The sequence below is a fragment of the Photinus pyralis genome, unplaced genomic scaffold, assembly GCF_008802855.1.
Source record: "Photinus pyralis isolate 1611_PpyrPB1 unplaced genomic scaffold, Ppyr1.3 Ppyr1.4_LG7, whole genome shotgun sequence".
In the NCBI taxonomy this organism is placed as follows: domain Eukaryota; kingdom Metazoa; phylum Arthropoda; class Insecta; order Coleoptera; family Lampyridae; genus Photinus; species Photinus pyralis.
The window spans coordinates 36221364-36246042 of NW_022170738.1; the positions used below are offsets into that span (position 1 = coordinate 36221364).

Genomic DNA, 24679 nt, shown 5'->3' on the forward strand with positions numbered 1-24679 from the left:
AGTAATACGGCGAACGTGTTTGTGTTTGCAATGAATGAGATCGATCTCGCTTTACTAATAGGTAGTACTGGAAGATGAAGAATCTGAGGGGGAAGACGAAGAATCGTTCCAGCGATCAAAAGAGTCCCAATCTAGGTGCCAATTGTTTAAAAAGCGCGCAATGGAGGGCGCATACGAAATGTTGATATCTCGACTTTTACACGGCAATGAAATAGTATATTGAAAGACAAGTGTTACAATGCGACCCATTGTAATACGACTAACAAGATAGGAGTATTACAATAAAGCATTGTAACACGTGTTTTTCATACTATTTTTTCTATTTCGGGGCTTTAATTTAATTAAAAAGTAATTATGAAAAACTGCAGGAAACTTTAGAATTAATATGTCTTAAGTTGGCAACACCATTTACGTTGACAAATTTTAAGTTGGCAGCGTAGATAAACACAACACTGACAATTTGGAAACTTTAAATTCCGTGAATGTGTAATTTTTTATTCGTAGATAAATTTATTTATGGTGGATGTGTAAACTGCTGATTTGGAATGTATTAAGTTCTTCGTGTACCAAAAATCAAGGAAAACACATAAATTTTACGTATAATTTGATTTCACATGCATCTGATGATTTGACGTTGACGTCTTGGCGAACTGCCAACTTAGAGATGAAAAGTTACCAAAAACAATGTTACAATGGAACTCATTGAAACACTGTTTTTGCCGAAAACAGTTGCACAAAATTCTCATTGTAACACCGAAATAGAAAAATAAATTTCAAGATAAGTTTTCGACTATTTCCCGTGATTTCGATTTTGAGTGTGGTTTATTGCATTTTATGTTGTGAAGTGTCTCCCGATTTGTAACAAAATCGATCAACAAATAATGTCGATGTTTTGTTTAATTGAGTTGTTTCAAAATGCAACATTCGTTTAACGTTACAAAACGTTTTTTCAAATTGCTTGTTAAGTGGTATTAGACCAAGAAATAACGAAGGCACTTAAGGAACATAATCACGTGCTGCGTTTGTTATTGTTTCTAAAAAGTTTGTCACGCGTGTTTATGAATCCCGTAAATTTCGAGTCTCTTGTACATTTGGGCAAGCACAGTGGTTGTTTGTGAAAATCAAAGTTTGTTTTAAAATCTAGTTATTGTGGCCTTTTGAAATAATTTTCAGTAGCGAATAATGGGCTGACAGCCTCATTTATTTTGGTAAGTAGTACTCCTGAAATTCTGTGGGATAGTCAAACATTTTGTATTTTTATGTAGATCACACGGGCAACCAGGTGAGTTACATAGTAATACTTACATACATAAGCCAGCAAACAGAGTGACCGCTAAAGTCTCATTTCGTTCACCTAATAGCAGAAGGAGTTAAAAGATAAAGATAACTTGAGAAAATGTGTGCACCATTGGCAGTCGAAGTTCATATGGAGTTAGACAATGTTATTTAAAACGGGCTGATGTTGAACATTTTGATCCTCAAGAGGATTTCACGATCTGCTTGAACTTCAGAAACTTCTAAACTGCATTTAATGTCTGATGTTTAATTTGCATTGAAATTGTCGCGACCATATAACGGGAAGGCTAATTCAGTTACATAAATGTCACAATTATTTTACGAAACTATTCCCAAGTTACGTAGGTAATTAAATTACGTTTAAATGTAACGGAACAGAAGTTGATGACTAAAGAACGCAAATAAAACAAGAAAAGTGACAATTAGAGCTCAAGCAAGTCGTGTAAATCAAATTAACGCGTACTGATGGTAATCTAAAAAGATCGCAATGCTTCAAAAAAATTATCAAAGTCCTCGTTTGAGATCGAAGGGACTTCAGCGCATTTTTGTGTGGCAGATCAGTATTCTATTAGCCACTTTCGATTCAACCATCAATAACAGATCTTGTCGAAGGCTACTACATTCACTAACCGCTTCCCACTTTCCTCGTGCCCCCGCAATTCGCGATTGAAGATTTGACTCCACCATCAGTGAGATCGTGTCGCGGGCTACCACATTCCCTTTTACGGTACCCACTTCCGACGTCCCGTTCACCCGCAATTCGCGTTTGAAGATTTGACTCCACCATCAGGAAGATCGTGTCGGGGGCTACCACATTCCCTTTGACGGTACCTCCTTCCGACGTCCCGTTCACCAGCAATTCGCGTTTGAAGATTTGACTCCACCATCAGGAAGATCGTGTCGGGGGCTACCACATTCCCTTTGACGGTACCCCTTCCGACGTCCCGTTCACCGCAATTCGCGTTGAAGATTTGACTCCACCATCAGGAGATCGTGTCGGGGCTACCACATTCCCTTTGACGGTACCTCCTTCCGACGTCCCGTTCACCAGCAATTCGCGTTTGAAGATTTGACTCCACCATCAGGAAAATCGTGTTGGGGGCTACCACATTTCCTTTGACGGTACCCCCTTCCGACGTCCCGTTCACCCGCAATTCGCGTTTGAAGATTTGACTCCACCATCAGGAAGATCGTGTCGGGGGCTACCACATTCCCGTTGACGGTACCCCCTTCCGACGTCCCGTTCACTCGCAATTCGCGTTTGAAGATTTGACTCCACCATCAGTGAGATCGTGTCGCGGGCTACCACATTCTCTTTTACGGTACCCACTTCCGACGTCCCGTTCACTCGCAATTCACTTCTATTGGCGACACGAGAAAGAGAGACAGCGATTCGAGATTCACGAAACGTTAAACCGCGTGAGTTCGCAACGGAAGGTAAAAGGCGCCTGTCTACTTCTCGAAGACGCGCGCGCGCGCCTCGCAAAAGGTCGTTAATTTCGCCCCTATGACAAAAAACAAAATTCCGCCACGCAGGAGTTGTGCGCGTTTACAACATCTTTCCGACGACACCAATTTCAAAAGAATCGGACCAAAACTGTAGTAGAAGATAGGAAAAAACTGAAAAACCTTCACGTTAGTATACTACGCTCGAGGATGACGCCCAGATGTCGCCAACCCCACATCATGTAGCCATGTCCCTAAGGTTGACAAATTTCACGGCCCTGTAGATACACGTACACCCGTTGCCTTTCTACAAGAGTTCTTCTACGCGCCCACATTTGCTGCCAGCCAGCCAGCCAGCCAGCCAGCCAGCCAAAGAGAGATTAAAAGCTACTTTTTACAAAAAAAAATTTTTGCAAAAATGCGCTAAAAAATAAACCGATGCAACGAAATATCGAAGTAAGGTAACGTTATCTGATGAATTGAAAGGTTGGGGGAAGAAAAGTTCATATGAATCACGAATCCAAGCAAACCGACTTCAACTTCGCGAAAGTAATACTCGAGATAGGGATTATGCACAGGACTAATAAGCCAATGTTTAGCTGTGTTGATATTAATTCTGCTCACTTTATTAACTAGGTAAATGCAACGATTTTTTAATTCCCTGCCGTATGCGGCTGTATACTTTTTTACTATTATATAGGTACTTAATATTTTTAACTAGTCGTTACTATTAGCAATCCGAAAAAAAGAAAATTCTTTCTTTATCACAATGAGTTTTGATATCAGTTTATTTAATCCCGTTTTTATTTCAAAAGCGGTTCTCCGACTCAAAAATGTTCCTTCGCGTAAATTTTATCACTCGTAAATAAACGGCCTTACTACGAATCAGGCGACTACAAAATTTTTTTTCGTCCCTTAATTTAGTGTAATTCGTCTACGTTTTCGCACACATAAAATTGCAGGTAACCCGCAATTTGTCACAAATCCGAATTTGCTTAAATGTTTCTCCACTGGAAACTGTAATTCTTGCTATTTAATATGTTTTTCTCCGAACCTAAACTGCTAATTCTTTACTACTATTCGTATAGATTTCATTTAATAGGTTAATGCACGTTTTAGTTCTTGAATTTCGACCGAAAATTTTCACATATACGCAAGAATATCATTTTTTCACATACCGATATTTATATGTGGTCACCACTGAAGTTAAACGAAAACCTCTTGTATTTACGCGAAATAAACCAAGAGTAATAATAAAAATCGGTACGGGCTCGCACTAACAATTAAATTTCAGCTTAACTCACGTAGTACGGGCCCGATCTCGAAAATTAGGTTAGAATTCTCGCTCTCCCACTTCTTTAGCTATTACAATTTTGCCGTTAGAAAATCTGAAACGGGACCTATTCTCTAAACGCAACTATCTCGATTGGCGTGCCTTATGAACCAATAGGAAACCCGCATTTTGGCTTTTTTATGCGACTTTAAATGGGATGAACGTAACTTTCCTCAATACGTTTAACTTTATCGCTTGTTATCGCCAGATTTACTTTAGTTTAAGTTTACTATGAAGCGGTGTCAAAATTTCCCTATGTTTAACAAAATACAAATTCAAAACCTTATTTTAAAAACGATAAAATAGCCACCTGTTACACTGGCCATCTAACAGTAATCCTTAAAACCGTACTTAATAATATGTTTGTAATAGAAGAAAAAAACATGAAACAGCTAATATTAAAAAATTTTTGGAATAGACTACTTTATACAACGTTTTTTGTGCACAGTTATAAAAATAAAGGGTATTCATTTAAAATGACCTAGTCTTAACCATTTTTCCAATTTTTAATATCAGTTTTGGAACCCCCCGTGCACTAAAGTGGAACTTCTTTTCTCAAAGACCCCGTCCCCCCCTAATAACAGTTGTATAGAAAAAATTAGCAATTATGGCTAAAATAGTAATTTTTAGCGCATTTTTAAAGATTTTTTTGCAGTAGGTAGCCTACACATTGAAGGTGTGCGAGACGGCCATCAAATTTCTCTGTCTAAAAGCCCCCCCCCCCCGAATTATTTCCTGAGATGCGACAAAGCAATTGGGCTCAGATTTTTGGCCTTAGTGTGCCAAGTTAAACTTTAGAAATGGGGGGGGGGGGGGGGGTGAACACATGTTCTACTCTTCACGGTATTCTAATGAAAGACTGAAATAGATTGGTTTGCGACGGGGCCTGAAGGGAGGGGTGGGGGTTGTTAAAAATTAATTTTATCTCTCATTGTATTCTAATTAAAGGTCTCAAGGTAAGGAACCGTTTTCTACCAACTACTGCCCTTGTTTCTGTTCTCTTAACAAAGTACGGGGTGGAGGGCAAGGTGGGGGGGATGGAACTAGTTTTATCCTTTGTGGTACTCTAATGAATGGTCTCAACGAAAGAATTAATTTCTACCAACCATAGCCTTCCTCCTCGACCTCTTCTCGTCATCGAGTATATTTCCTTATACCTCAAGAACGGAAAGCTGTGTACGCCCATGGCTGTAGAACTATTAAGAAATTTTCGATACGTAGGTACTGAATACACCAAATTGAATCACTTAACACTTTGTAGATTTTTGTTTAGGTTTAGGTGCTAAACGCGTAGAGGCGAGAAGCGAATTATTTAGAATATTTAGATCAACTGGTCATGGACGCGGCATTGTATAAATTTCGCAATTTTTTTCCAGTTTATGTAAGAGGTTCGTGATTATTAACAATTTGTACGAAACTCGAATATCATGACGTCTGGGTTCGAGCCTTGAGCCCTTCATTTTGGACTCGTGTGCTAGTAAACAAATATGGGAGAAATTGGATTGAAACTTTTGCAAATCAATGTTCGCAACTTTCACGAACATTCTGAATAGAGTAAACGGCGCGGCAGTGTTTTGGCATTTACTTAGCATATTATGTTCACTTCGGTATTTTTGATGAATATGTTGATAAAAACGTTGACGATAATTGAGACCAGAATTGCGCACGTATATATGAATCCAGAGGTAAAGTTCGAAATTGTGAAAGTTATCTTATTACCGTTCTTTTATGACCTAAAGCGATTATTGTGTTATATCCAGATTCGATCAGTTATTAATTGTAAAAAGGGAAATTTGGGAAGCCGATTCGCTAATTACCGTCGCACAACGCACGAATTATTTTAGTCCAACTCGGTCGTTTATTCTTCATTATCCATAATCGTAAAGCTCCCTCATGATTAAATGAAGCAGGGCCGTAGCCAGAGGTTTGTTGCTATCAGGGCTTTGATTGTTATAGCCAGGGCGAATTAAAAAAGCGGTGTTTACGGGGCGCTAACTAGGGGTTGGGGGAGGGGGGGGGGCAATTTTGTCAAAAGTTCAAAGCCAAGGTCATTGATTGATTATTTCATTGCTTTTAACAAATTATCAGCCAACAACAGACAATGCAGCAGTATTAAATAGACATTTACATAATAGTCCGGAAAATGATACATTACTGGCGAGGAAATGTTGAAGTGCGTGGCCCCGAGTAATGTCATTTTACTAACGAGTTTTGTATTAAAATTTTACCCGAAATTGTATTTTAATATAAAATGTCAATTTGTATATAGAACTTTTGGTCAGAAAAAACTCGTGGTTGATCCATGCTCTAAACGGGGCGATGAACCATACAGGAAATAAACAACTCAATTCCTCAAAACCTTCCCCATGGATATTTAATTATTTTATTTTTATATTATTTAATTAAATTAAATATCCATGGGGAACGTTTTGAGGAATTGAGTTGTTTATTTCCTGTATAGAACTTTTGATTAATATCAATATGTCAGTGATGACAGGAGTAATTATAGACATTTAAAAATGTGACGGTGCGACCGGTAAAGTGACAGGTGCGGCCAGTAAAGTGACATGCGGCAGGAAACGTCGTCTGCTGTGCCTCTGTCATGGAAACTCAAATTTCCTGACAGAAAGTAGGCATGAAAATGAAGGTTTCAGGACGAGTTTGGGTAAAGTGTATTATGGCTTGGGTTGGATATCATAAGGTTAAGATATTGTAACGTGATTTATAAATTCGGGTTCGATTTATATCAATATTTATTAAACAAAACTAAAACACTATAAAAACCGTACAATTTATATCGACTATTTATATCACACACTTCACTATTTATATCACACACTTCGCAATTTATATTTCCGCGCTCGATGATTCATACGTACTCGATCTCGTTCGGTAGTAAAACTGCTTGCGATGTTCGGTCCGCAACCATTTATACACGCAAGCAATGTAAGTCAAGAACACTCGCGTAATTTACCGGATAAGTCTGGAATATTCCTATACAAATCCCACTATCGCGCGCGTAGAAAATTCCAGAGCGCCAAAGGCGACGTCATGTCTGGAGCGTTTCCGTTACAATATTTTAACCGCTTATAGTGATAGGTTATAATTCCTTATACCTCAAGAGTGGATTGTGGGAGAAGGATACTTACAAAGACAAAATAAATGTTTTAAAGAAAATGCGCTTTATCTGCACAAGAGTATTGCACAATTTATCCTTGTTTAGAATTTCATCGCTATTCTCCTGCCAGGGCGAAAATTTTGCCTGCCAGGGTGGCGCCCTGATTCGCCCCCCTCTGGCTACGGCCCTGAAATGAAGCAAAGTTGAAGGCATTTAGCAAATTATAAAGCTGCCGGATATTGGTATGTTTGACTTTTGTGATTTGAAACCAAGTTAGATTATAAAGTTTCATAATAATTCGGTGTGCAACAGTACAGCTAAAAACCATTATTACTCTGTTGGCCTGCAAGCGTAATTATAACGCGCAAGCTTGGAATGCAGGGCACTATAAAATACCATGTGCAATTTGAAATCAACCCACGCCACTGATCGGCCAGCTAGCTCCGTTAGCCAAATAGTTAACAGCGTAGAGAGATATGCTCTTACTCAGGGCAGTAGGTAAGTGAATAAAAAAAACTTTGACAACAAACTATTATAAAAGATTCCAAGTAACTCTCCATCACTAATACTTACTAGTGCTTCGATTCAAGTCTTTCGGGCGCCACCTAATTCCACTAACAATTTTATCTGGAGCCACCGGAATTAGGAAAGGTAACTTCAGTATAAAAAAAGTCAACAATTGACCCACAAAGAAAATTATCGTTTATTAAGCAATCAAATAATATGCAAAAATAAAAAAAAAATAAAAATGAAATCTTCCCATGAACTAGTAACACAAAAATTAACACACCAACAACCCCTGAAGTTATGTGACACCTCGTACCGCTAAGCAACAAGTATAACTACTAAAAATTAAAATTGCAATGAGGTACTATAATCGGTAGCTTGAGGTGTTGAAGTTAATCGTAGTAACGAGCTCTTACCTTCCAAGTGATTACTTCTCTAGAGTAATTCGTATTTGATAGTTAAACCGTCCTAAAGATCAAGCATACTAATTACACGTAAAAATTTCCATTTCCACATGTGGGTCAAATAAACTGTTCATAGATATTTAGGTCTTAACAACAAAGAAAGAAAAAAAAAGTTGAAGGTACGTCACCGCTAACGATAAATTGTGTCGACAATTCCACAGGTTCCTGGTGTAACCAAAAATAACTCCTACGGAGGTAACAAAGCTTGTGCTTGTGCTCCAGGTAAATTTCTCTCATGATCTACGTTCGGCTGCCCTTAAGATCTTAATGATTCTACGGGATGTTTTACAGCACACTCATCTGCAGTAGGCCGATTATTTCCCCGGATTCGGCTAAATATTAACCCCCTTGCAAAGACTGTCTTATTCAGAGAGTACATAAAAGAAAAGAACTGGGTAGGTCTCAAATGGCTTCAAAATTTACTGTATGGTCGGCATGTGTTCTCGATTTGGAATGCTTGAGTTTTCCGTATTAAAAGTCTATTTCGGAAAAAATTGTAACCGAACGTCCAAAAACAAATTGTCGGCACAACGAGCAATCGATTGATTAAAGATGCTTCCGCTAAGTATTAAATCAATTCGACCATTGGAAAATCTATCAAACACCCAAATTCGGGAATTTAGCACGACCGATTCTATTGCAGGTTGCTGGAAGACGTCACAAGTTTCGAAATTTTACCCAAGCCAATGCTACAGATAGTTATCTCTGACGAAAAGTAGAGCAGTATTTGATACATTGCCACATAAGGGAATTTAATGGTTAACATAAAAAAAAGCAAAATAAACTAAAGCTGAATTTATAGTTCCGTACCCGCAACGCCGTACCGTAACGTTTAGAATTAAACCCTACTTGTTGCGTGTAAACATTTATAGTTCGCGTTAACGTTGCGTTAGAACGGTTACGGTACGTAGGAAATGCCCAAATCTCATTTCTTACGGTAAATCGTGCTAACGCGTTTGTCGTCGGCAGTACTCGGATAATTCAAACAGTTGAGTTTATCCTGACGTTCGTTTCGTTTATTTATAATAATTATTGACACTTTGTTGGTTATTATTATTTTGAAATACACGTTACTCTTACTGACAGATGACATACAATGGCAGAATTCGTTTCGCACTAATGCGCAAGCTCATCTCTTACCACTACGGTAACTATAATTCGTATAATTTTCGTTAACGTAAGATTTTACGGTTCCGTTCTTACGTTCTTACGGCTACGGAACTATAAATCCGGCTTTACTCATAGAATGAAATTCCACTTTCTGTACTACTAAGTGCCCCACAAATTAAACGCACCATTTTAATTATTACTTTCGTAAAAACTACTCGCATTTTCTACTGTAATAACACTATAAACCCCTTTATGTTCTACGGAACTGACACGCCAATGAAATGTTGGGAATGTAAAGCCGGATTTATAGTTCCGTAGCCGTAAGAACGGAACCGTAAAATCTTACGTTACCGAAAATTATACGATTTATAGTTCCCGTAGTGGTAAGAGATGAGCTTGCGCATTAGTGCGAAACGAATTCTGCCATTGTATATCATCTGTCAGTAAGAGTAACGTGCATTTCAAAATAATAATAACCAACAAGTGTCAATAATTATTGTAAATAAACGAAACGAACGTCAGGATAAACTCAACTGTTTGAATTATCCGAGTACTACCGAAGACAAGCGCGTTAGCACGATTGACCGTAAGAAATAAGATTTGGGCATTTCCTACGTACCGTAACCGTTCTAACGCAACGTTAACGCGAACTATAAATGTTCACGCGCAACAAGTAGGGTTTAATTCCAAACGTTACGGTACGGTGTTGCGGTTACGGAACTATAAATTCAGCTTTACATACTATTTGCGTTTACGTAACGCGAGACACGGAAAAGAGCGCCATCTACACGGCCCGGTGTGGAATGACGAAAAATAAAGGAACAAATTAATTATATAAACAAGGTCATTTAATATCTAAGATATGTGATATTCTGATATTACTACATACCACAATATTATCAATTTATCCACAACAATAACTATCACAAAGCACGTAAAACCATCAATAAAGTTTAAACCAAGTATGACAGTTTACTGTTGACACTTCCTACCGCGACGTCGTGGCGCTGTAATTTGCGAACGGTTTTCAATGTTAGTTTCCTGTATTAATATAAAGGGTGGCGCAATGGGTATTGACGATTTCTGAGACATCACTGTCCGTCGTCCGAATATGAGAAAAGTGGAGGGGGTAATCTACTGCTTAAAATATTCCTCATGTAATGCAGTTTAGTAGCCATGGCATGGTTAAATGGACAGTGAATCAACGCAGTTTTTGCGTTAGAGCGTATCACTGATCGGAGTCTGTTATTGAGGTCCAGCAACAGTTTCGGCGCGAATCAGATTTAACCAGCCCTGACTTTTTCTTATGGGGATATTTGAAGGCTAGGGTTTTCGAAAATAGACCTCAAACGCTAGAAGCTGTAAAAGGCAACATTACTCGCGAAATCGAGAGCCATAAACCAGAAGATGGTGCTACGAGTTACAGAGAGTTTTTTTTCGTTCACGACTGCAGGAATGTTTAGACACACTTAAAAGACATTGTTTTTAAAAAATAAAATTTGTTGTAAAACTGCATTATATGTGTAATAAAAATATATGTTTCTGGCCTGGCCTTAATCGTTTAATTACTATAGCCATAATAACGCTCCTAAAACCATCAATACCCATTGCGTCGCCCTGTATTAAGGTATTTGTAATTATTAAACGGCCGTTATTTTCACGCGTAGACATTTCTTGATTAAAGCATGTAAATGTAAAGCTCAATCAAGACGTGAGCGCCACCCCTCCTGCACGAGTGGATCTTACCGTAATTAATGATAGGGTATAATTGAAAAGTTGCGATACACCATCATTAAGATACGCAACATATAACATTATTAAAAAACCACGATAATAATTTAGCTGCGGTTATAAATTGGAATTAACGGCGTTTTGTAAACACCCATTCGTAAGTCAATTTATTTGCACAATTTTTATTGCATCGGTGAAGCTTTCAGGCGAAATATTATTTATGTCTGCTTGCGCTTTTAAAAATGGATTACTGAAAAAATTCGTGAGATGCTTCGTGTTAACTCTTTAACATTATTTACATTGGCCCGTTACCCTCCGAATTGTCAATGTCATAACAAATAGAAGCTGTGAATTGGAAAATATTTTGAGAATTTTTCGATGATATGAAATTTTGATTATTTTTTAATCCAGCTTGTAGCGATGAAAGGAAAACTAATTCCACTGCAATTATCGGGGTAATTAATTTTACTAGAGATCATTTCCATTTCGGGCGACGGTGTTAGTTGCCAAATGCCAAATGGTTTGCAATATCAATTTAAAAGCAGTCTGCACTCCTGCATTAAAATAACCTGGCCACGCATTTACACAAAATATGTGGTTGGTTTCCTTGAAGGCTTTTTTTATTAATGAAAATCAGAACAGAATGCATGCGATTTGCTCGAAAATGACGTTCGAATGCTCGGGGCTTTCATGCTTTTGCTATAACATTTCCGCGTGTAAAAGTTAGCGTGATGTGTATCTAATGATATTAAGGTTTTAATCGGAAAGTAGTTAATTAATTGGCTACTGCAGGGAGAAACAAGCAGTGAAGTAGGTAGAAAAAAGAAGGACACCAACATGAGCACTTTCTCTAAATACATCGATGGTAGGAAATGCTTCCTCAAGGAACTGCCCCTCAAACAATCCAGTTTTGACGCAGTCCACAAAAGTGGGATGCCTATGTCGTCGATTTCTCATCCTAATGATATGACCAACTGGATTACCATAAGATTTTTAGATACGTAGGTTCCCATGTAATCCAGCCTTCGCAGAAGCCATTATTGTCTTCTCGACTTTCTTGATTTCTCAGTTTCGACACAGATATACGTAACGTACCTATATCTGTGGTTTCGATGTAGGTACCCGATGAGAGGCAAATTAGAGACCGACACAACTAGATGTATGTAGCCTCTCTTGGAATTCTGATACTGTCTGTTCGACATATTATCGACGAACTCCGATAAATAACGCATTCAATTTATTTATTTATTTATTTCAATTCACAATTCAATTCAATGAAAAAGTAAAGTTCGGTTTGGCTCGCTCATTGTTTTTTCGATTTGATTTCAAGGCTTTCTGTGATCAATTAAGTAGGTAGTTTCCATACCATTCCAGCGTGTGAGAGACCATGTTCAGGGTTAAACGTGCCTTTAAAGCCTAAAGAGGCTGGATAAGACACTTTTGGAAAAAGACGCCCTTCGTGTCCGTACGGAACCGTAGAAGAGTTAAGTTACTTCTTGTGAAAATGTAATGTGTAAAGGTCCACTCAAACCGACGCGGGAATACGAGCACGGGAGCGGGAGTGGTACGGTTGCGGGATATATTTTTTCAGCGGTAGGTATATACGTGCCAATCGCCGCATCCGTATGTGTACTTGCATAACCCGGTTTACAAATATCCATACCGCTCTTGCCCTAGTGCCCGCATTCCTGTATCGGTTTGAGTGGACTTTAAGTCTATACACATTTATCAGGGAATTTGAAGGAATTGCTAGATAATTCTGGGAATTTACAGATCTGTCTGGAAATTGTCATGTCTTTCTGGGAATTTACATATTTAATACACTGAACACGAGAGAATGCCGGTCACAGAACACTTGATGATCGTGTGGTTTAATATGAAACACACACGATTGTAGATCGGGATCAAGTGTTCTGTGACCGACATTCTCTCCTGGCGAGCAATATATCTGAAAATGTATGTACAGTACAGTAACCGACGACCTGAATCGATTATGATGATTGATGTGGGAGATTAATGCGAATAGCAATAACGTGATCGATACAGCGAAAGAAAAAGGCAGAAAGGTTCGTTGGAGTATATAAGGCTTGTGCTAGTGCAATCTTGTGGTGCTTTCTTACGAAAATTACGATCTCGCACATTTTGTTGACAACGCAGGGAAAATCCTAAGAGATACGAAGAAATTTATAGACGGTATACTGTAGGGTACTAAATTTCCCACCAAAGTTTTCACAATAACAAGCATCTAAATGTGTAGGTTTGCGGGAATTTAGTCCTCTACAATTTATCTTTTGAATCGAAGGGGCGCGAGTGTAATTTTCATAAGAAATCTCCATTAAATTTTGATGATAAAACATAAGGTTTTAACCTAATCGCTGTTTACACGACATCATTTTGTCGCACGATTTATCTGCGTCTGAGTTGCTGAGCATAGATTTTATAGGTTTGCTCAAGCGCGCATCTAGGTTTCTTTGAGAAGCGTCGAAAATGTTATTGGAAAACAGCTTCTTTTTTGCTTGCTTCGCAGCTGTACAGCTGTACGCAGGGGCACACTTACTGTATTTTATTACGAACAACTGTATCGTCTGTATCGCTTCTTTGGCAGCTTGGCACCAAAAATTTATAGTACTACGACAAAGAATTGTCGCTGAATTCTGGACAGTAAACTGGTCTCGAGAAATGTCAAATCTGGGTTTGAATCAAGATTATATTACTGTATGGAAGCTAGTGAAGGCCACTTCGACCAATCCATGTGGTGGTTTAAATCTTTTTGGGCTTTTATTACTTTTATTAAAATTTGAAACTTTAAAGTGCGATTTCTTAGTAACTGATCGCCCCATTAAAAAAAAATACGCTTGTATGTAGTGAAAACTCCTTTTAAAAAATCGGTTATTTGACCGGTCGTCCCATTTAGGCATTTGTAGAGAGTGGTAACCCCTAACATAACGGTACATTATTTTTGTATACAAACTGTCCCCTCAACCGGTATTTGGGTTTTTATTAATACATTAATTTGGTAATTTGGGGGGGGGGGGTGCAAATGTCCGTCAAGACATTGTGTATATTTCTTTTATATTTTATTTGCACCAATATTATGAGGGGGGAGGGGGCGCAAATATCCGTTAGGACATTGTGTATATTTCTAAGAGTATCATATTCACATTAAAAAAAATTTAATTTATGACGAATTTCGCAGATAACTCGAGCTTACTGCCCTGGTACGTCTCACAGAGGTACGAAAAAAATACACGTTAGTAAATAGGGATGAGATGAGGCAGTAGCTGAAATACGTAATTGGAAAAAAAAACATTCTTTCGTACTCTAATAAAAGTTTACTAAATTGATTGGACATAAAGATTTACGTTTCAATTCAATATAAAATTCTAATAAATTCGAATGCATGAATAATCTTGAATTGTTTTAAAAGAAAACCGAAAACGTGAACTTTATACCGCAAATGGTCAAAGAAAATCCTACAAAATACTGTTGTGTAATTCGGCTGGATCACCTACCCAAGAGTACTAAAACGAGTAAATATCACGCCGAATTTCGGGGCTATTACTTATCAAAGTAAATGAAACTGTCACCCCGTTATCCGTAGCTAAGAATGATTTCAAAGGGCCAACACAAAATTTACTTGCTATATTTTCACATGCACTTTTTAAAATTTTATTTTACAAATGACCACTAGACTTTTCCACATTAACAAGACACTTAAATCTAAAACGAAATAAATTTAATGTTCATCAAATAACATAGAATAAACCAGAAAAATGTCCCCACTTACTATCTTTCCGTTGTATGCCGGTGTCAATCCTCCACGTCTTTTCACTGAATTTCAAAATCAAAATTAAAAACTTCGAATTTTATAATTTCTCTCCGTACACATCCGGCATCTACTCGAAGAAAAATGCTAATATTGACTTAACATTTCTCAATTTGAAAGGCTTGATAGCCTCGATCAACTTGCGAAAATTCTAAAGAATTACACCATTTTTGATAAACACCTGAAACAATTCTTGGACACGAATGGAAAAGAAATCTGACATGAAAACTCTATCTGGGTTGCACTTTGGATTCGAATGAACACAAAATTAATTAATTGATAATGGCAAAAATCTTGGTGAACTTGCCTCTGCACAGATTTATTATTTAAAAAATGACGAACCAAAAAATAGAACTGACTGCCCGTAAATTAGTGTCAACAGATGTACATTCTCTTCATCCGTCGCAAAAACTAACAGCAGCAGTAGCCTCGTTTACTCGTTGTCTCAAATTAAACGATAATCAACGAACGCGCGAAACCTTCCCACTTCTCCAATACGAATGTGCAGTACTTGGAAGCAGGAGCGTTAGTTAATTTTCGCCTGATAAAACTCCTCCGTAATGACCCGATGTGTCTTACTTCTAACACGTTATCTAAATTGAATAAATTACACAAGCGATAAAATTTAAACAAGAATTACGCATTTATAATATTTCTAAAAGCAAAAACAACACAGAGATCCAAATTCAAATGCAACGAACCAAGTTTGTGCTTATTTCCCTCAGATTTACTTCATGATTTGAAACATTTATCATATACAGCATGTTCCACCATACGAAGGTTTGATGGCAATGAACGCAGTAACGGAAATGTTGGCTTTTATTGCGAATTTCGCTTTTGTATGGATGGCAGTAAGATGAGAACATTGCGGGCACTGAGGAAAGGTCATATAAATGGATTACCGCCCTTTACTGGAGCTTTTTCACTTCAACCGCAGGGTAAAAGAAACTCCGTTGCTAAGATTTCTCCAATACTATTTCCTACGAACGCTAATTACAATTGAAAACCAACTAAAAATTAACTTAATGAAGTCAGTATAGATCATAATTAACGATGAAATCAAATTTCCGTTTTTCACTAATTAAAGCCCTTTCCTTTGTATCCGACTAATGATTAGCACCAAAAACCGTGAGGCTTGACAGGTGGAAAAGCAGTTAATATTAATGTTTCTATTTGTGTGTCTGCGAACAAATGATAACGACCGAAACATAAAATACTGAAATTGAATTGTGTTAAAAATAAACAGACTGGATATCGATCCGTCCGGAAATAAACAGGCATACTGAAAGCTTTATGACAATTTGTAATTAATTGGTCGGAGTCGTTTGCGTGGAAGTGAGCTTTAAAAGTTAACTTTTTTTATTTTTGATCAAATTTATAAGCAGCAACTGAGCTTGGGATTACGTTTATGTGACTGCAACTTGTCTTATAAATAGGTTTCTTCTTATGGAGAGATAAATTTGAGTTTACGTCTTTTTAAATCTCGTGTTGGCGTTATTGTGTGTACAGAAATAGAGTTATATATAGGTAGTAACCTCGTGATCATTGTGCTAATTGACGTATTGTTTCTTTCAGATAACAGCGTCGAAGTTTCCCGTGGTACTGAAACTGGGACACGCACATGGTGGTTTGGGAAAGGTGAAGGTGGAAAACATCGGCGATTTTCAAGACATGGCCAGCGTCGTTGCGGTGGCTAACACGTACTGTACCGTAGAAGCGTACGTCGACTCAAAATATGATATTCATGTACAAAAAATTGGAACCAACTACAAAGCCTTCATGCGTAAGTCAATATCGGGCTGTTGGAAGACGAACACCGGTTCGGCGATGTTAGAGCAAATTCAAATGCCTGAACGCTATCGGGCTTGGGTGGACGAGGTATCGGATTTATTTGGCGGTTTAGACATATGCGCCTTGGAGGTGGTCGTAAGCAAGGATGGCAAGGAATACATCATTGAAGTCAACGATAGCGCGCTCACCTTGCTCGGTGATTCGCAGGAGGAGGATCGACGTCATATTGCCGATTTGGTTGTTTCGAGGATGCAGGCAATTTGTAGACCAAGAACCCCACCGGCTAACGAAGACATTCCACCGCCCCCCGTGGGACCCCGTGGAATATTGGGAAGTTTGAGTAGCCTAACACATTCGGATACTCCCCCTCCGACATCTGAACATGCATCTTTGTCTAGTATTGGAAGGAGAGATAGTCAAGGTGAGGATTATTTTATAGATTTAATCAAAATTTAAATAAACACTTTTGAGTAATTGGTCGAAATACATGATTGTAGATCGGTGTCATGAAAGCTACAAAACAAAACACACCAATTTGTGTTTATCTAATTATCAGTGGTCAACAAATGTCAACTTTTTTTAATTCATAGACGTCTTATGCAAAGAGCTTATAGCCTTAACATAAAATGAGAAAATAAGCTGCGTTGGTGTGAGAGTACGTGCTTTATTTATTTACAATTAATTAACAATAAATTAAGAACAGTCTTGAAATGAATTGATTTGTGACAGTACCAAACATTTACTACTTCCGCGTTGAAATTGGAACTTTCCTGAAACGCAATTCGATTTGCTTATACTATTTCGCGAGTACTACCGAATGTTTTCGAACATTCTAGAACAAAACACGTCACATTTCCCGAAAAATTACGTCAATCCGCCTTCGTTCATGATAGCCGATGAATAATCTTTCATGGCGCCTCGATATCTTCGGGATTTCTGGAAGATTCGCTACAATATACTACTCTGTTGAAACATAATATACAAATTAAGACAATTCAAAGTATGTTCCTCAAATCATTCGTCGAAAAAATGTTTTTTGCTCGAGACAATTTCTAAGAAATATTCTCTCTATGTTGTCGTGGGTTCAAGATAATTTTATCATTCTGTGACAACTTTCGATTTAACACATGTTGATTAGGTACAGTTTTATTAGATACATTCGGCATGTTAGGGTCCCACTTTCCTTTGTATCTGCTTTCCATGTTAAAATATCCCGATCCTGTTCGTCGGAGATTGCTCCGCAGTTATCCGGAAACAAATCTACGCGGCAATGCAGGAAATGTACTGAAATGCACGTCTGTTTGAAGTTGTCAGTTCATCGTTCATAAGCTCTCTGATCTGAGGTCCATCGAATATATCTACCTTCTTTGGTTTTAGCATCGCTTATACGTGGAAATTTTTCTTGAACATGTATAAAAGCTTTCCTTTCTCGGTCTATGCTTTCATAACTCCCTATACCTATGCGTAAAGACGGTATGACCACTTCCTTCGGATTCGTATTTAAATTTTATTACCGTGACTCAATGAACTGAATGATGCGCATCTCTCGCGCAACTGTCTCACTCCCACAAAGGGGCAGAATTTGGTGCATCCAAACTGTAAACCAAGTAAAAAAGTTATATCTCCTGCAGTCCTGCAATCTGCATTCGTACTCAGTATATTTCAAGGCGTCATACATCCGCTTTCCGTTTATTGATTTCTTACCATATTGTCTATTGTCAAGCAATTACTATTACTCCCGCCATTCATTTTACTTTATTGAATTCATACAGACGAAACCCATTATGGACACATGACACATTCAATCGTGATTAAACTGGATTCACATTTCGAAATAGTTTTGGGGAAGGGCAGAAACATTTTGCTTTGGGGGTCATGCTAATGATAGTGACAATCTACAGGGAGATGTTTTTTCAGAGCTCATGTTGTCTGTTCTACCTCTAAAAATGTTGTTCGGTGCGCCGCTGGTAAGGGTCGGTAGATCGTAAAACAAGAAATTTTGTTTAGAAACTTTTGGTTGTCGAAAAAAAATTACAAATCAATTTTCGGTAGGTAGCTAAATGAAAGTAACACTTTTAAAATGGTCCAGCTGGCTCTGGTTTTATTTGGATAATCTCTTCTTTTTATTAGTTTTAACAGTTCGCATTTTGTGTATTGTATATGTAATCTTGAAATTATAACACCCTGTAGATCGGTAACGAAATGTTCGCGGAATGCGGACCTATGTTTGTATGAACTTTGAGTTATAAAATAAGCCCTTCCGTATGTTACATCATATTTAGGAACACTGTATGTAAATCTCTTCTATTTAAGTGGACAAACCGAAAAACGACTCTGTTCCTTAGTCCTAACCGAAGTTCTAACGGCATTTTTTGAGCCATTTTGGTCACATGGTTTTTTAGGTGTAAAAAAATGTGCTGAATCCGATTATGGATGTTGCCAGGCCGAATTTTGCACCAGTTAACAAATACAGCACGATGGCGCCACTATCTATTGTATTGTGTACTATTTACTATTAAATTGTCTTCCATAATTTATTACTTATATAGGTTAGAGTTGGTTAATTAACTTTATAGCTAGTTCGGAAAAATGTAGGAAAATATATCCGGTGATGATATATAGGGTGTCCCAAAAAAAAGCTGTGAATTAATTAAATTAGTGTTTTACATTTTCCTCGGAAAATTTTGATTGTTATTAAATTTTGTGCTTTTTAATATAAATGTCAAGTATATCCGAAATTCACATCTGTAATTCTGGTGTTCTAAAATTTAAAACAATTGATGTGTTTTCTATTCTCAGGGTTTTTTTGTTTTATGTCATACTTTCCATTTATTAGATATATGGACCCTCTAGTGACCCTTCAAACTGATTCAGCGACCAAGGATGGCTTAAAGCTTCAACGTTCGTAATTATTGAGAAAATTCAGAATCTCTCCTAGTATGATATGACTTAAGGCGTAGAGTTGCATCTTCTGATGATGCTGTTGCCGGGGACATTTTGTGCCACACATATTGTCTCGCAAATGCGATAAGATCCAATGGTCAGACTAATCCAACTAAAAACTTGACATTAAATAAATTATGCAATGAACTAAGAGGTGCACAAATATCTGCAAGTGCCTTGGTGACTGCTTCAATCGTAAAGGACGGACGGACAAAGTGGCCACAATAGCGCATTTTTTTTTTATTTTTGTGGAAATGCGCTAAAAATGACCAGGACGTTGAAGAAATTTAAGTTCCGTTAAAATTTTTGAACGAAATATAACATTTGTCACTTATAATTGCACAAGAGGTTTGTATTTTACCGAATAAATTTGGGTTGTTAAGGTAATGAAAATCTGTTGCCTAGCAATTAGACGAGAAAAACTGTCAACTAATAAAAATGCGACACCGAAGGTGGAGCATTTTTAGTTGACAGTTTTTCGAGTTCAATTGCTAAAAGGAAACAGATTTGAATTGCAACAACCCAAATTTACTCGGTTTAAATACAAACCTCGAGTGTAATTCGGCAGGACAATTTAACGAACAAGAAATTCACCAAACTAATCAATTATTGACAGACGTCAAACTAGTCATATGGGAAAGGATAATGCGATAATTGGTTCGAAAATGAATAAGTGAAAAAACCACTAGTGCATTTGTCGCTGGAAAAGTTGCAGGTAACTTTTGCCGCTGTCAAAGTGACAATTTCACTGCGGCTTATGCGATTTTTTATACATGAGTTGAATTGTCGTCAGAATTATTGGTATATTGTTATTGTTACCGTGTTGTCTGTATAATGTACCCAATATATACCAGTAAGTTTTGCAATTTTCTGTGCCTCCTGTATGTTTTAGCATTGGAAATGCTTATGTTTTGTATGGGTATGAATTTACCAGGTTTGCCGAGTAGAAAAGAAGACAAGTGGTGTCGCGTCTAGTGTTGATTGTACCGTACTCGACTGTAATCGGTAGATTCAGGAAAAGTCGCGGATACTGTCGATACGGTAGGTACTTACTTAAAAGTGCGCAGGGGTTTTGTTAATTCGAATTGAAAATTCTCGCACATCGCCCGTGATAGTATTACAAGCATGTTACGCCGCGTATTATTCAGAAAGTTTACGTTTGCGACACGAGATTATTCCGTGTGAAGGGTTATTTATGACTTTATAGGTTATACGGTTATCATTTCCAATGTCTCCGATGGTTGCAAAGATTGCGAAATCTGTGAATTTTTTTAACTCCTCAATCCGAAAAACTATGTAAAATGCGTCTGGCATAAAAATTTATATATTTGACCGCCATTTTGAAATTAGCCAAAAATCAGCTTGGCAACATCCGAATTCGGGTTCAGCAGACATTTTTACTCTTATAGACGCATGTTTCCAAAATGGCTTATTAAATGCCGTTCGACTTGCGATTTATTAACTATGGCCATCGAAACTGCAAAAGATAGAAATTTGACATTAAGAGCGCAAGTTTTTTTGAAACCGTTAAAGTGTACTTCGAAAGCGCTTCCCAGGAGAACGGCGAAAAACCGAATTAAAACAGAAGGTGATATTTATTGTATGAGGCCGCCGACCAAAGTTAATAAGGCAATAAAATGTTACCTCTTCCCAGAGGCAGCTTCTAGAACTGAATAGATCGATGTGGTCATAGACTATTTCAGTAAATGGACAGAAAAGCACACGCCTTGCCAAATTAAGAATGAAGCGTCAACTGTTGCAGACGTTCTGGTAAAGAACTGTACTCCTGGAACTACACACCGATTAGAGACGAAACTTTGAGTCGGTGTTATGAGTCCTGGGATTCTTAAAAACAGAGCCACTGTTTTACACCTGCAGTTAGACGGAATAATAGAACATGTGAATAGGACAAATACCTGTCAAAAGTTGTGTGCGACCATCATCTACTACATTCATTCGTGATGGCGCACTATTCTGCAGCGCAGGAAACCATAGGATATAGCCCAGTTTCCGTGTTGTTTGGTTGGGAACTCTGATTACCATGTGATTATGTTAAATTTTGCCATAATAGGCAGTTAGCTAACAATAGAGCTTTTTGTTTGGTATAAGTATAAGTAAATTGAATTGTACTTAGTTTCAATTTTAATATTGATGTCGAAGTGATAAATTTGTGAATAAAATCCGCGCTCGTGTTTAAGTTTAGGTGTTAAAAATGTAATTGCAAGCACTTTTAAATATTAATTTCAACTGTTATAAACCATCTATTTAACGACCGTTTTATATTTAGCCTGTCGTTAATAGTGTTAGTTCCTGTGTTCCTGTAGATAATAATAATTAATTTTATGTAAACAAACACTACTTATACCTGTTCTGATTTTGATAACAAGATAGTAGTATATCCGTGTTCATTCTATCCCCAATATAAAGTACTTGACAGTATAATTGCTGTTAATAGTTTGCATTTATTCTATTTCATGAAATGGTGTTCCACGTACACTGTCCGGTTTTTTTGACCTCCAGTTCCTAAACGAATTTCATAATAGTATGTTTCGCATGTCTCGTAATATGGTTTCACTAAAATTATCAAATTATCTTACAGCATCCCAATCGAGCAGCGTGAGCAGTAGCGCTCCAAGTACCGGTCGTCTCCCCGATCCGCCACCTCGACCTTTCCAGCGTCAAGGGAGTCAGCAGGCCTCGTCCGAAGACACCGAGGACACAATGAAGAACCTTAGAAAAACCTTTGCGGGCATTTTCGGCGATATGTAACTTGCAGTCACGGTTTCACTTGTATAAGTCGATGTTAAACGATGAGCGGACGCTTTTAAACGCAGCAAACGAGTCAACGTTCATTTTCCATTGTAGGCGAATTTTTTATGTCGGACATACCACCTTAAAGTTTGTCATAAATTAGATGGGAGAATAGTGAATAAATGTTAGAGCGCAAGAGAGTAGGGAAATTATTTTGAATTAAACGGTCCGCAATAATTTTTCACAAATTATCAAGTCGGTTTTATCGAGCAATTTTGATTAGCAATAATTTTTTTGATGACACAAGTCAGTGTCCAGCAATATTGCGTTGAGTTGAGAGAGCTGTTAGTAGTAAGTGTCATGGATGTGTACTTGGATATACTCAGAAATTAAACTAAGGTATTACTCTTTAAATCTTATAAAATTGTGCAAGCTTGGTGTGCTTTAGATCTTTGATTAGAATTTTGTAGAGATTTTTATATCGATTAAGAAAGAAAATGTGATATTTATTTATGCATATAGTGGCTAGTTTGCTGCATTTAAAATTGGGTGTACTTATCGCCGATTCGCTCAGCAATATAAGTTCAAGATGGATGTTATGTCACTGCCTCAGGCCAGGTACTCGGTACCTTTTGTTATGTTTAGGGTAGTTGTTAAAGTGTATAATATTAACCGATGTCGTTATACTAGATCATTTTGTTACAGGATGAGATGCGGTACTTCAAGTGCCGTTTTTGAAATCCATTACCTATTAGTAGAAGTTTAACGTACAGTGACAATATTGATTGTGTATATTATACCATGTATCTAATGTAATTTTTATCTGATGTATCCTATACATTTTCCGTGCTTCAATTTTTGAACCATGTGAGATTCATCGATTTCATAACAACGAGCCAGAAGATTTAGTTATCTAATGCACAATGTAGAAAATCTTTGAGAACACCTACATTTTCTAATCACACTAAACATACTCATCAACTAAATAAATTAGCAGCGCCCTATATGAATGCAAAAAATAAGTGATCCAAAAGAGACGTGGATGCAAAAGGGGGATTGTTTTCTACAGCATTTTAGCAATAGCTCCATTCGTTTGGATTTTGTGGTTAGGCACATATCATTTGAGATAATGCCAATCATGGCGTCATTGCTGTAGGTCGTTTAAAATTAGATGGTAGTTTTTGAATTCATTAGTACGAGTAGATGAATGTAGGCAACTGAAAAAGAGTGTCATTTTTGTGGCATATGTAAACTTTGTTGTATGTTTGTTAAGAGTTTTATGGTTTACCAATCTACCTTAGCGGGTTTATTCTGAGTGAAGTAGAATGAAGGAAATGCACCGGGATAGTTAAGTCATTTACAGGGTATTCATTTTAAGGTATCCTTAGGTTTCTACTTACAATCCCCTCAACTGGCGTATGGTTTGCCATTATTCAGTAAGAAAGGCACAAAATTGTTGCAAGTGTTAACATTACACAGTATGTTTCCAAAATATATCATACTTTGAAAGAAAACCATCAGCATTTTATTATGATTTAGTTAACATACTGCGTAATTATAAACGTACCTACCTATACAATTAGAGGTGAAATTGTAAAATTACGTGCCTGATTTTTTAATTCCATTAATGTAATTAGTTTAAGTGATACTTCGAGTGCACTGCTTTAAAAGGAACACTCTGTATAGTATGAAATAGATTTTACATTATACTATGTAGCACTTAGAATAGGCATAATCGCTGTGTCGCCTCTCAGAAAATTAACAATAAAATATTCGTTCCCAATATTATTATAAATGTTGAAGCAATCTTCGCCTAGCTATCCGCAACTTAGTTATCAGTTTGGTATGCAACATGCGGGCAAGCAGCGTGTCCACCCTAAGTTGTGAATATAAAAAATCATGTCATAGTGTAACTGTTCTTTATCCATGATTTAGTTAGTTCCCTCCATGGATTTGCATGCAGTCTATAATTTCATTTTAGAAAGTATTATCTGTTCGTCGTTTTTGCCTGCTTCAGCGTTCTCTAGATATTTCAAAGAATCTGATGTCGAGAATGTTCGGTAAACACCTTTTATTACGACTACCCATTTTGTGCTTTGATGTTGGTTCAGGAAGTCTCCAATAATGGTCGAGGACGTAGCTATAGAGAGAATTTTGTAGGAGAGGGCACTTAGGTGGCCCCAAGTTTAGTGGGCACTCTCCTTTACAAACAAAGTAGTCCTTAGTATGCAGTATAATACCAGTAGCACAGACAACATATACTATGTTTGAGTTCAAATATTGACACAAGCACAGTACGTAAATTACATAGGTATACCTACACGTTCCAGATAAAGCTTTATTCAACCTAGGGACCCCCATTA

General features: G+C 37.4%; 1 protein-coding gene across 1 annotated transcript; it reads left to right on the plus strand.

The window, feature by feature from the left end:
* Nucleotides 1–12514: 12514 nt before the first annotated feature.
* On the plus strand, nt 12515–24189 carry LOC116176221 (synapsin-like). Its single transcript, XM_031494701.1, has 3 exons — nt 12515–12598; nt 16407–17043; nt 22165–24189. Exons 1-3 carry the CDS (start codon nt 12515–12517, stop codon nt 22332–22334), a joined length of 891 nt encoding a protein of 296 aa, XP_031350561.1. The 3' UTR covers nt 22335–24189.
* Nucleotides 24190–24679: the final 490 nt, after the last annotated feature.

Coding starts and splice junctions, on each gene's coding strand:
- LOC116176221 (XM_031494701.1), top strand. CDS start 12,515: ATGTGTAAAGGTCCACTCAAACCGACGCGGGAATACGAGCACGGGAGC. Junction 12,599..16,406: donor CGGGATATATTTTTTCAGCG/GTAGGTATATAC, acceptor TGTTTCTTTCAG/ATAACAGCGTCGAAGTTTCC. Junction 17,044..22,164: donor TGGAAGGAGAGATAGTCAAG/GTGAGGATTATT, acceptor ATTATCTTACAG/CATCCCAATCGAGCAGCGTG.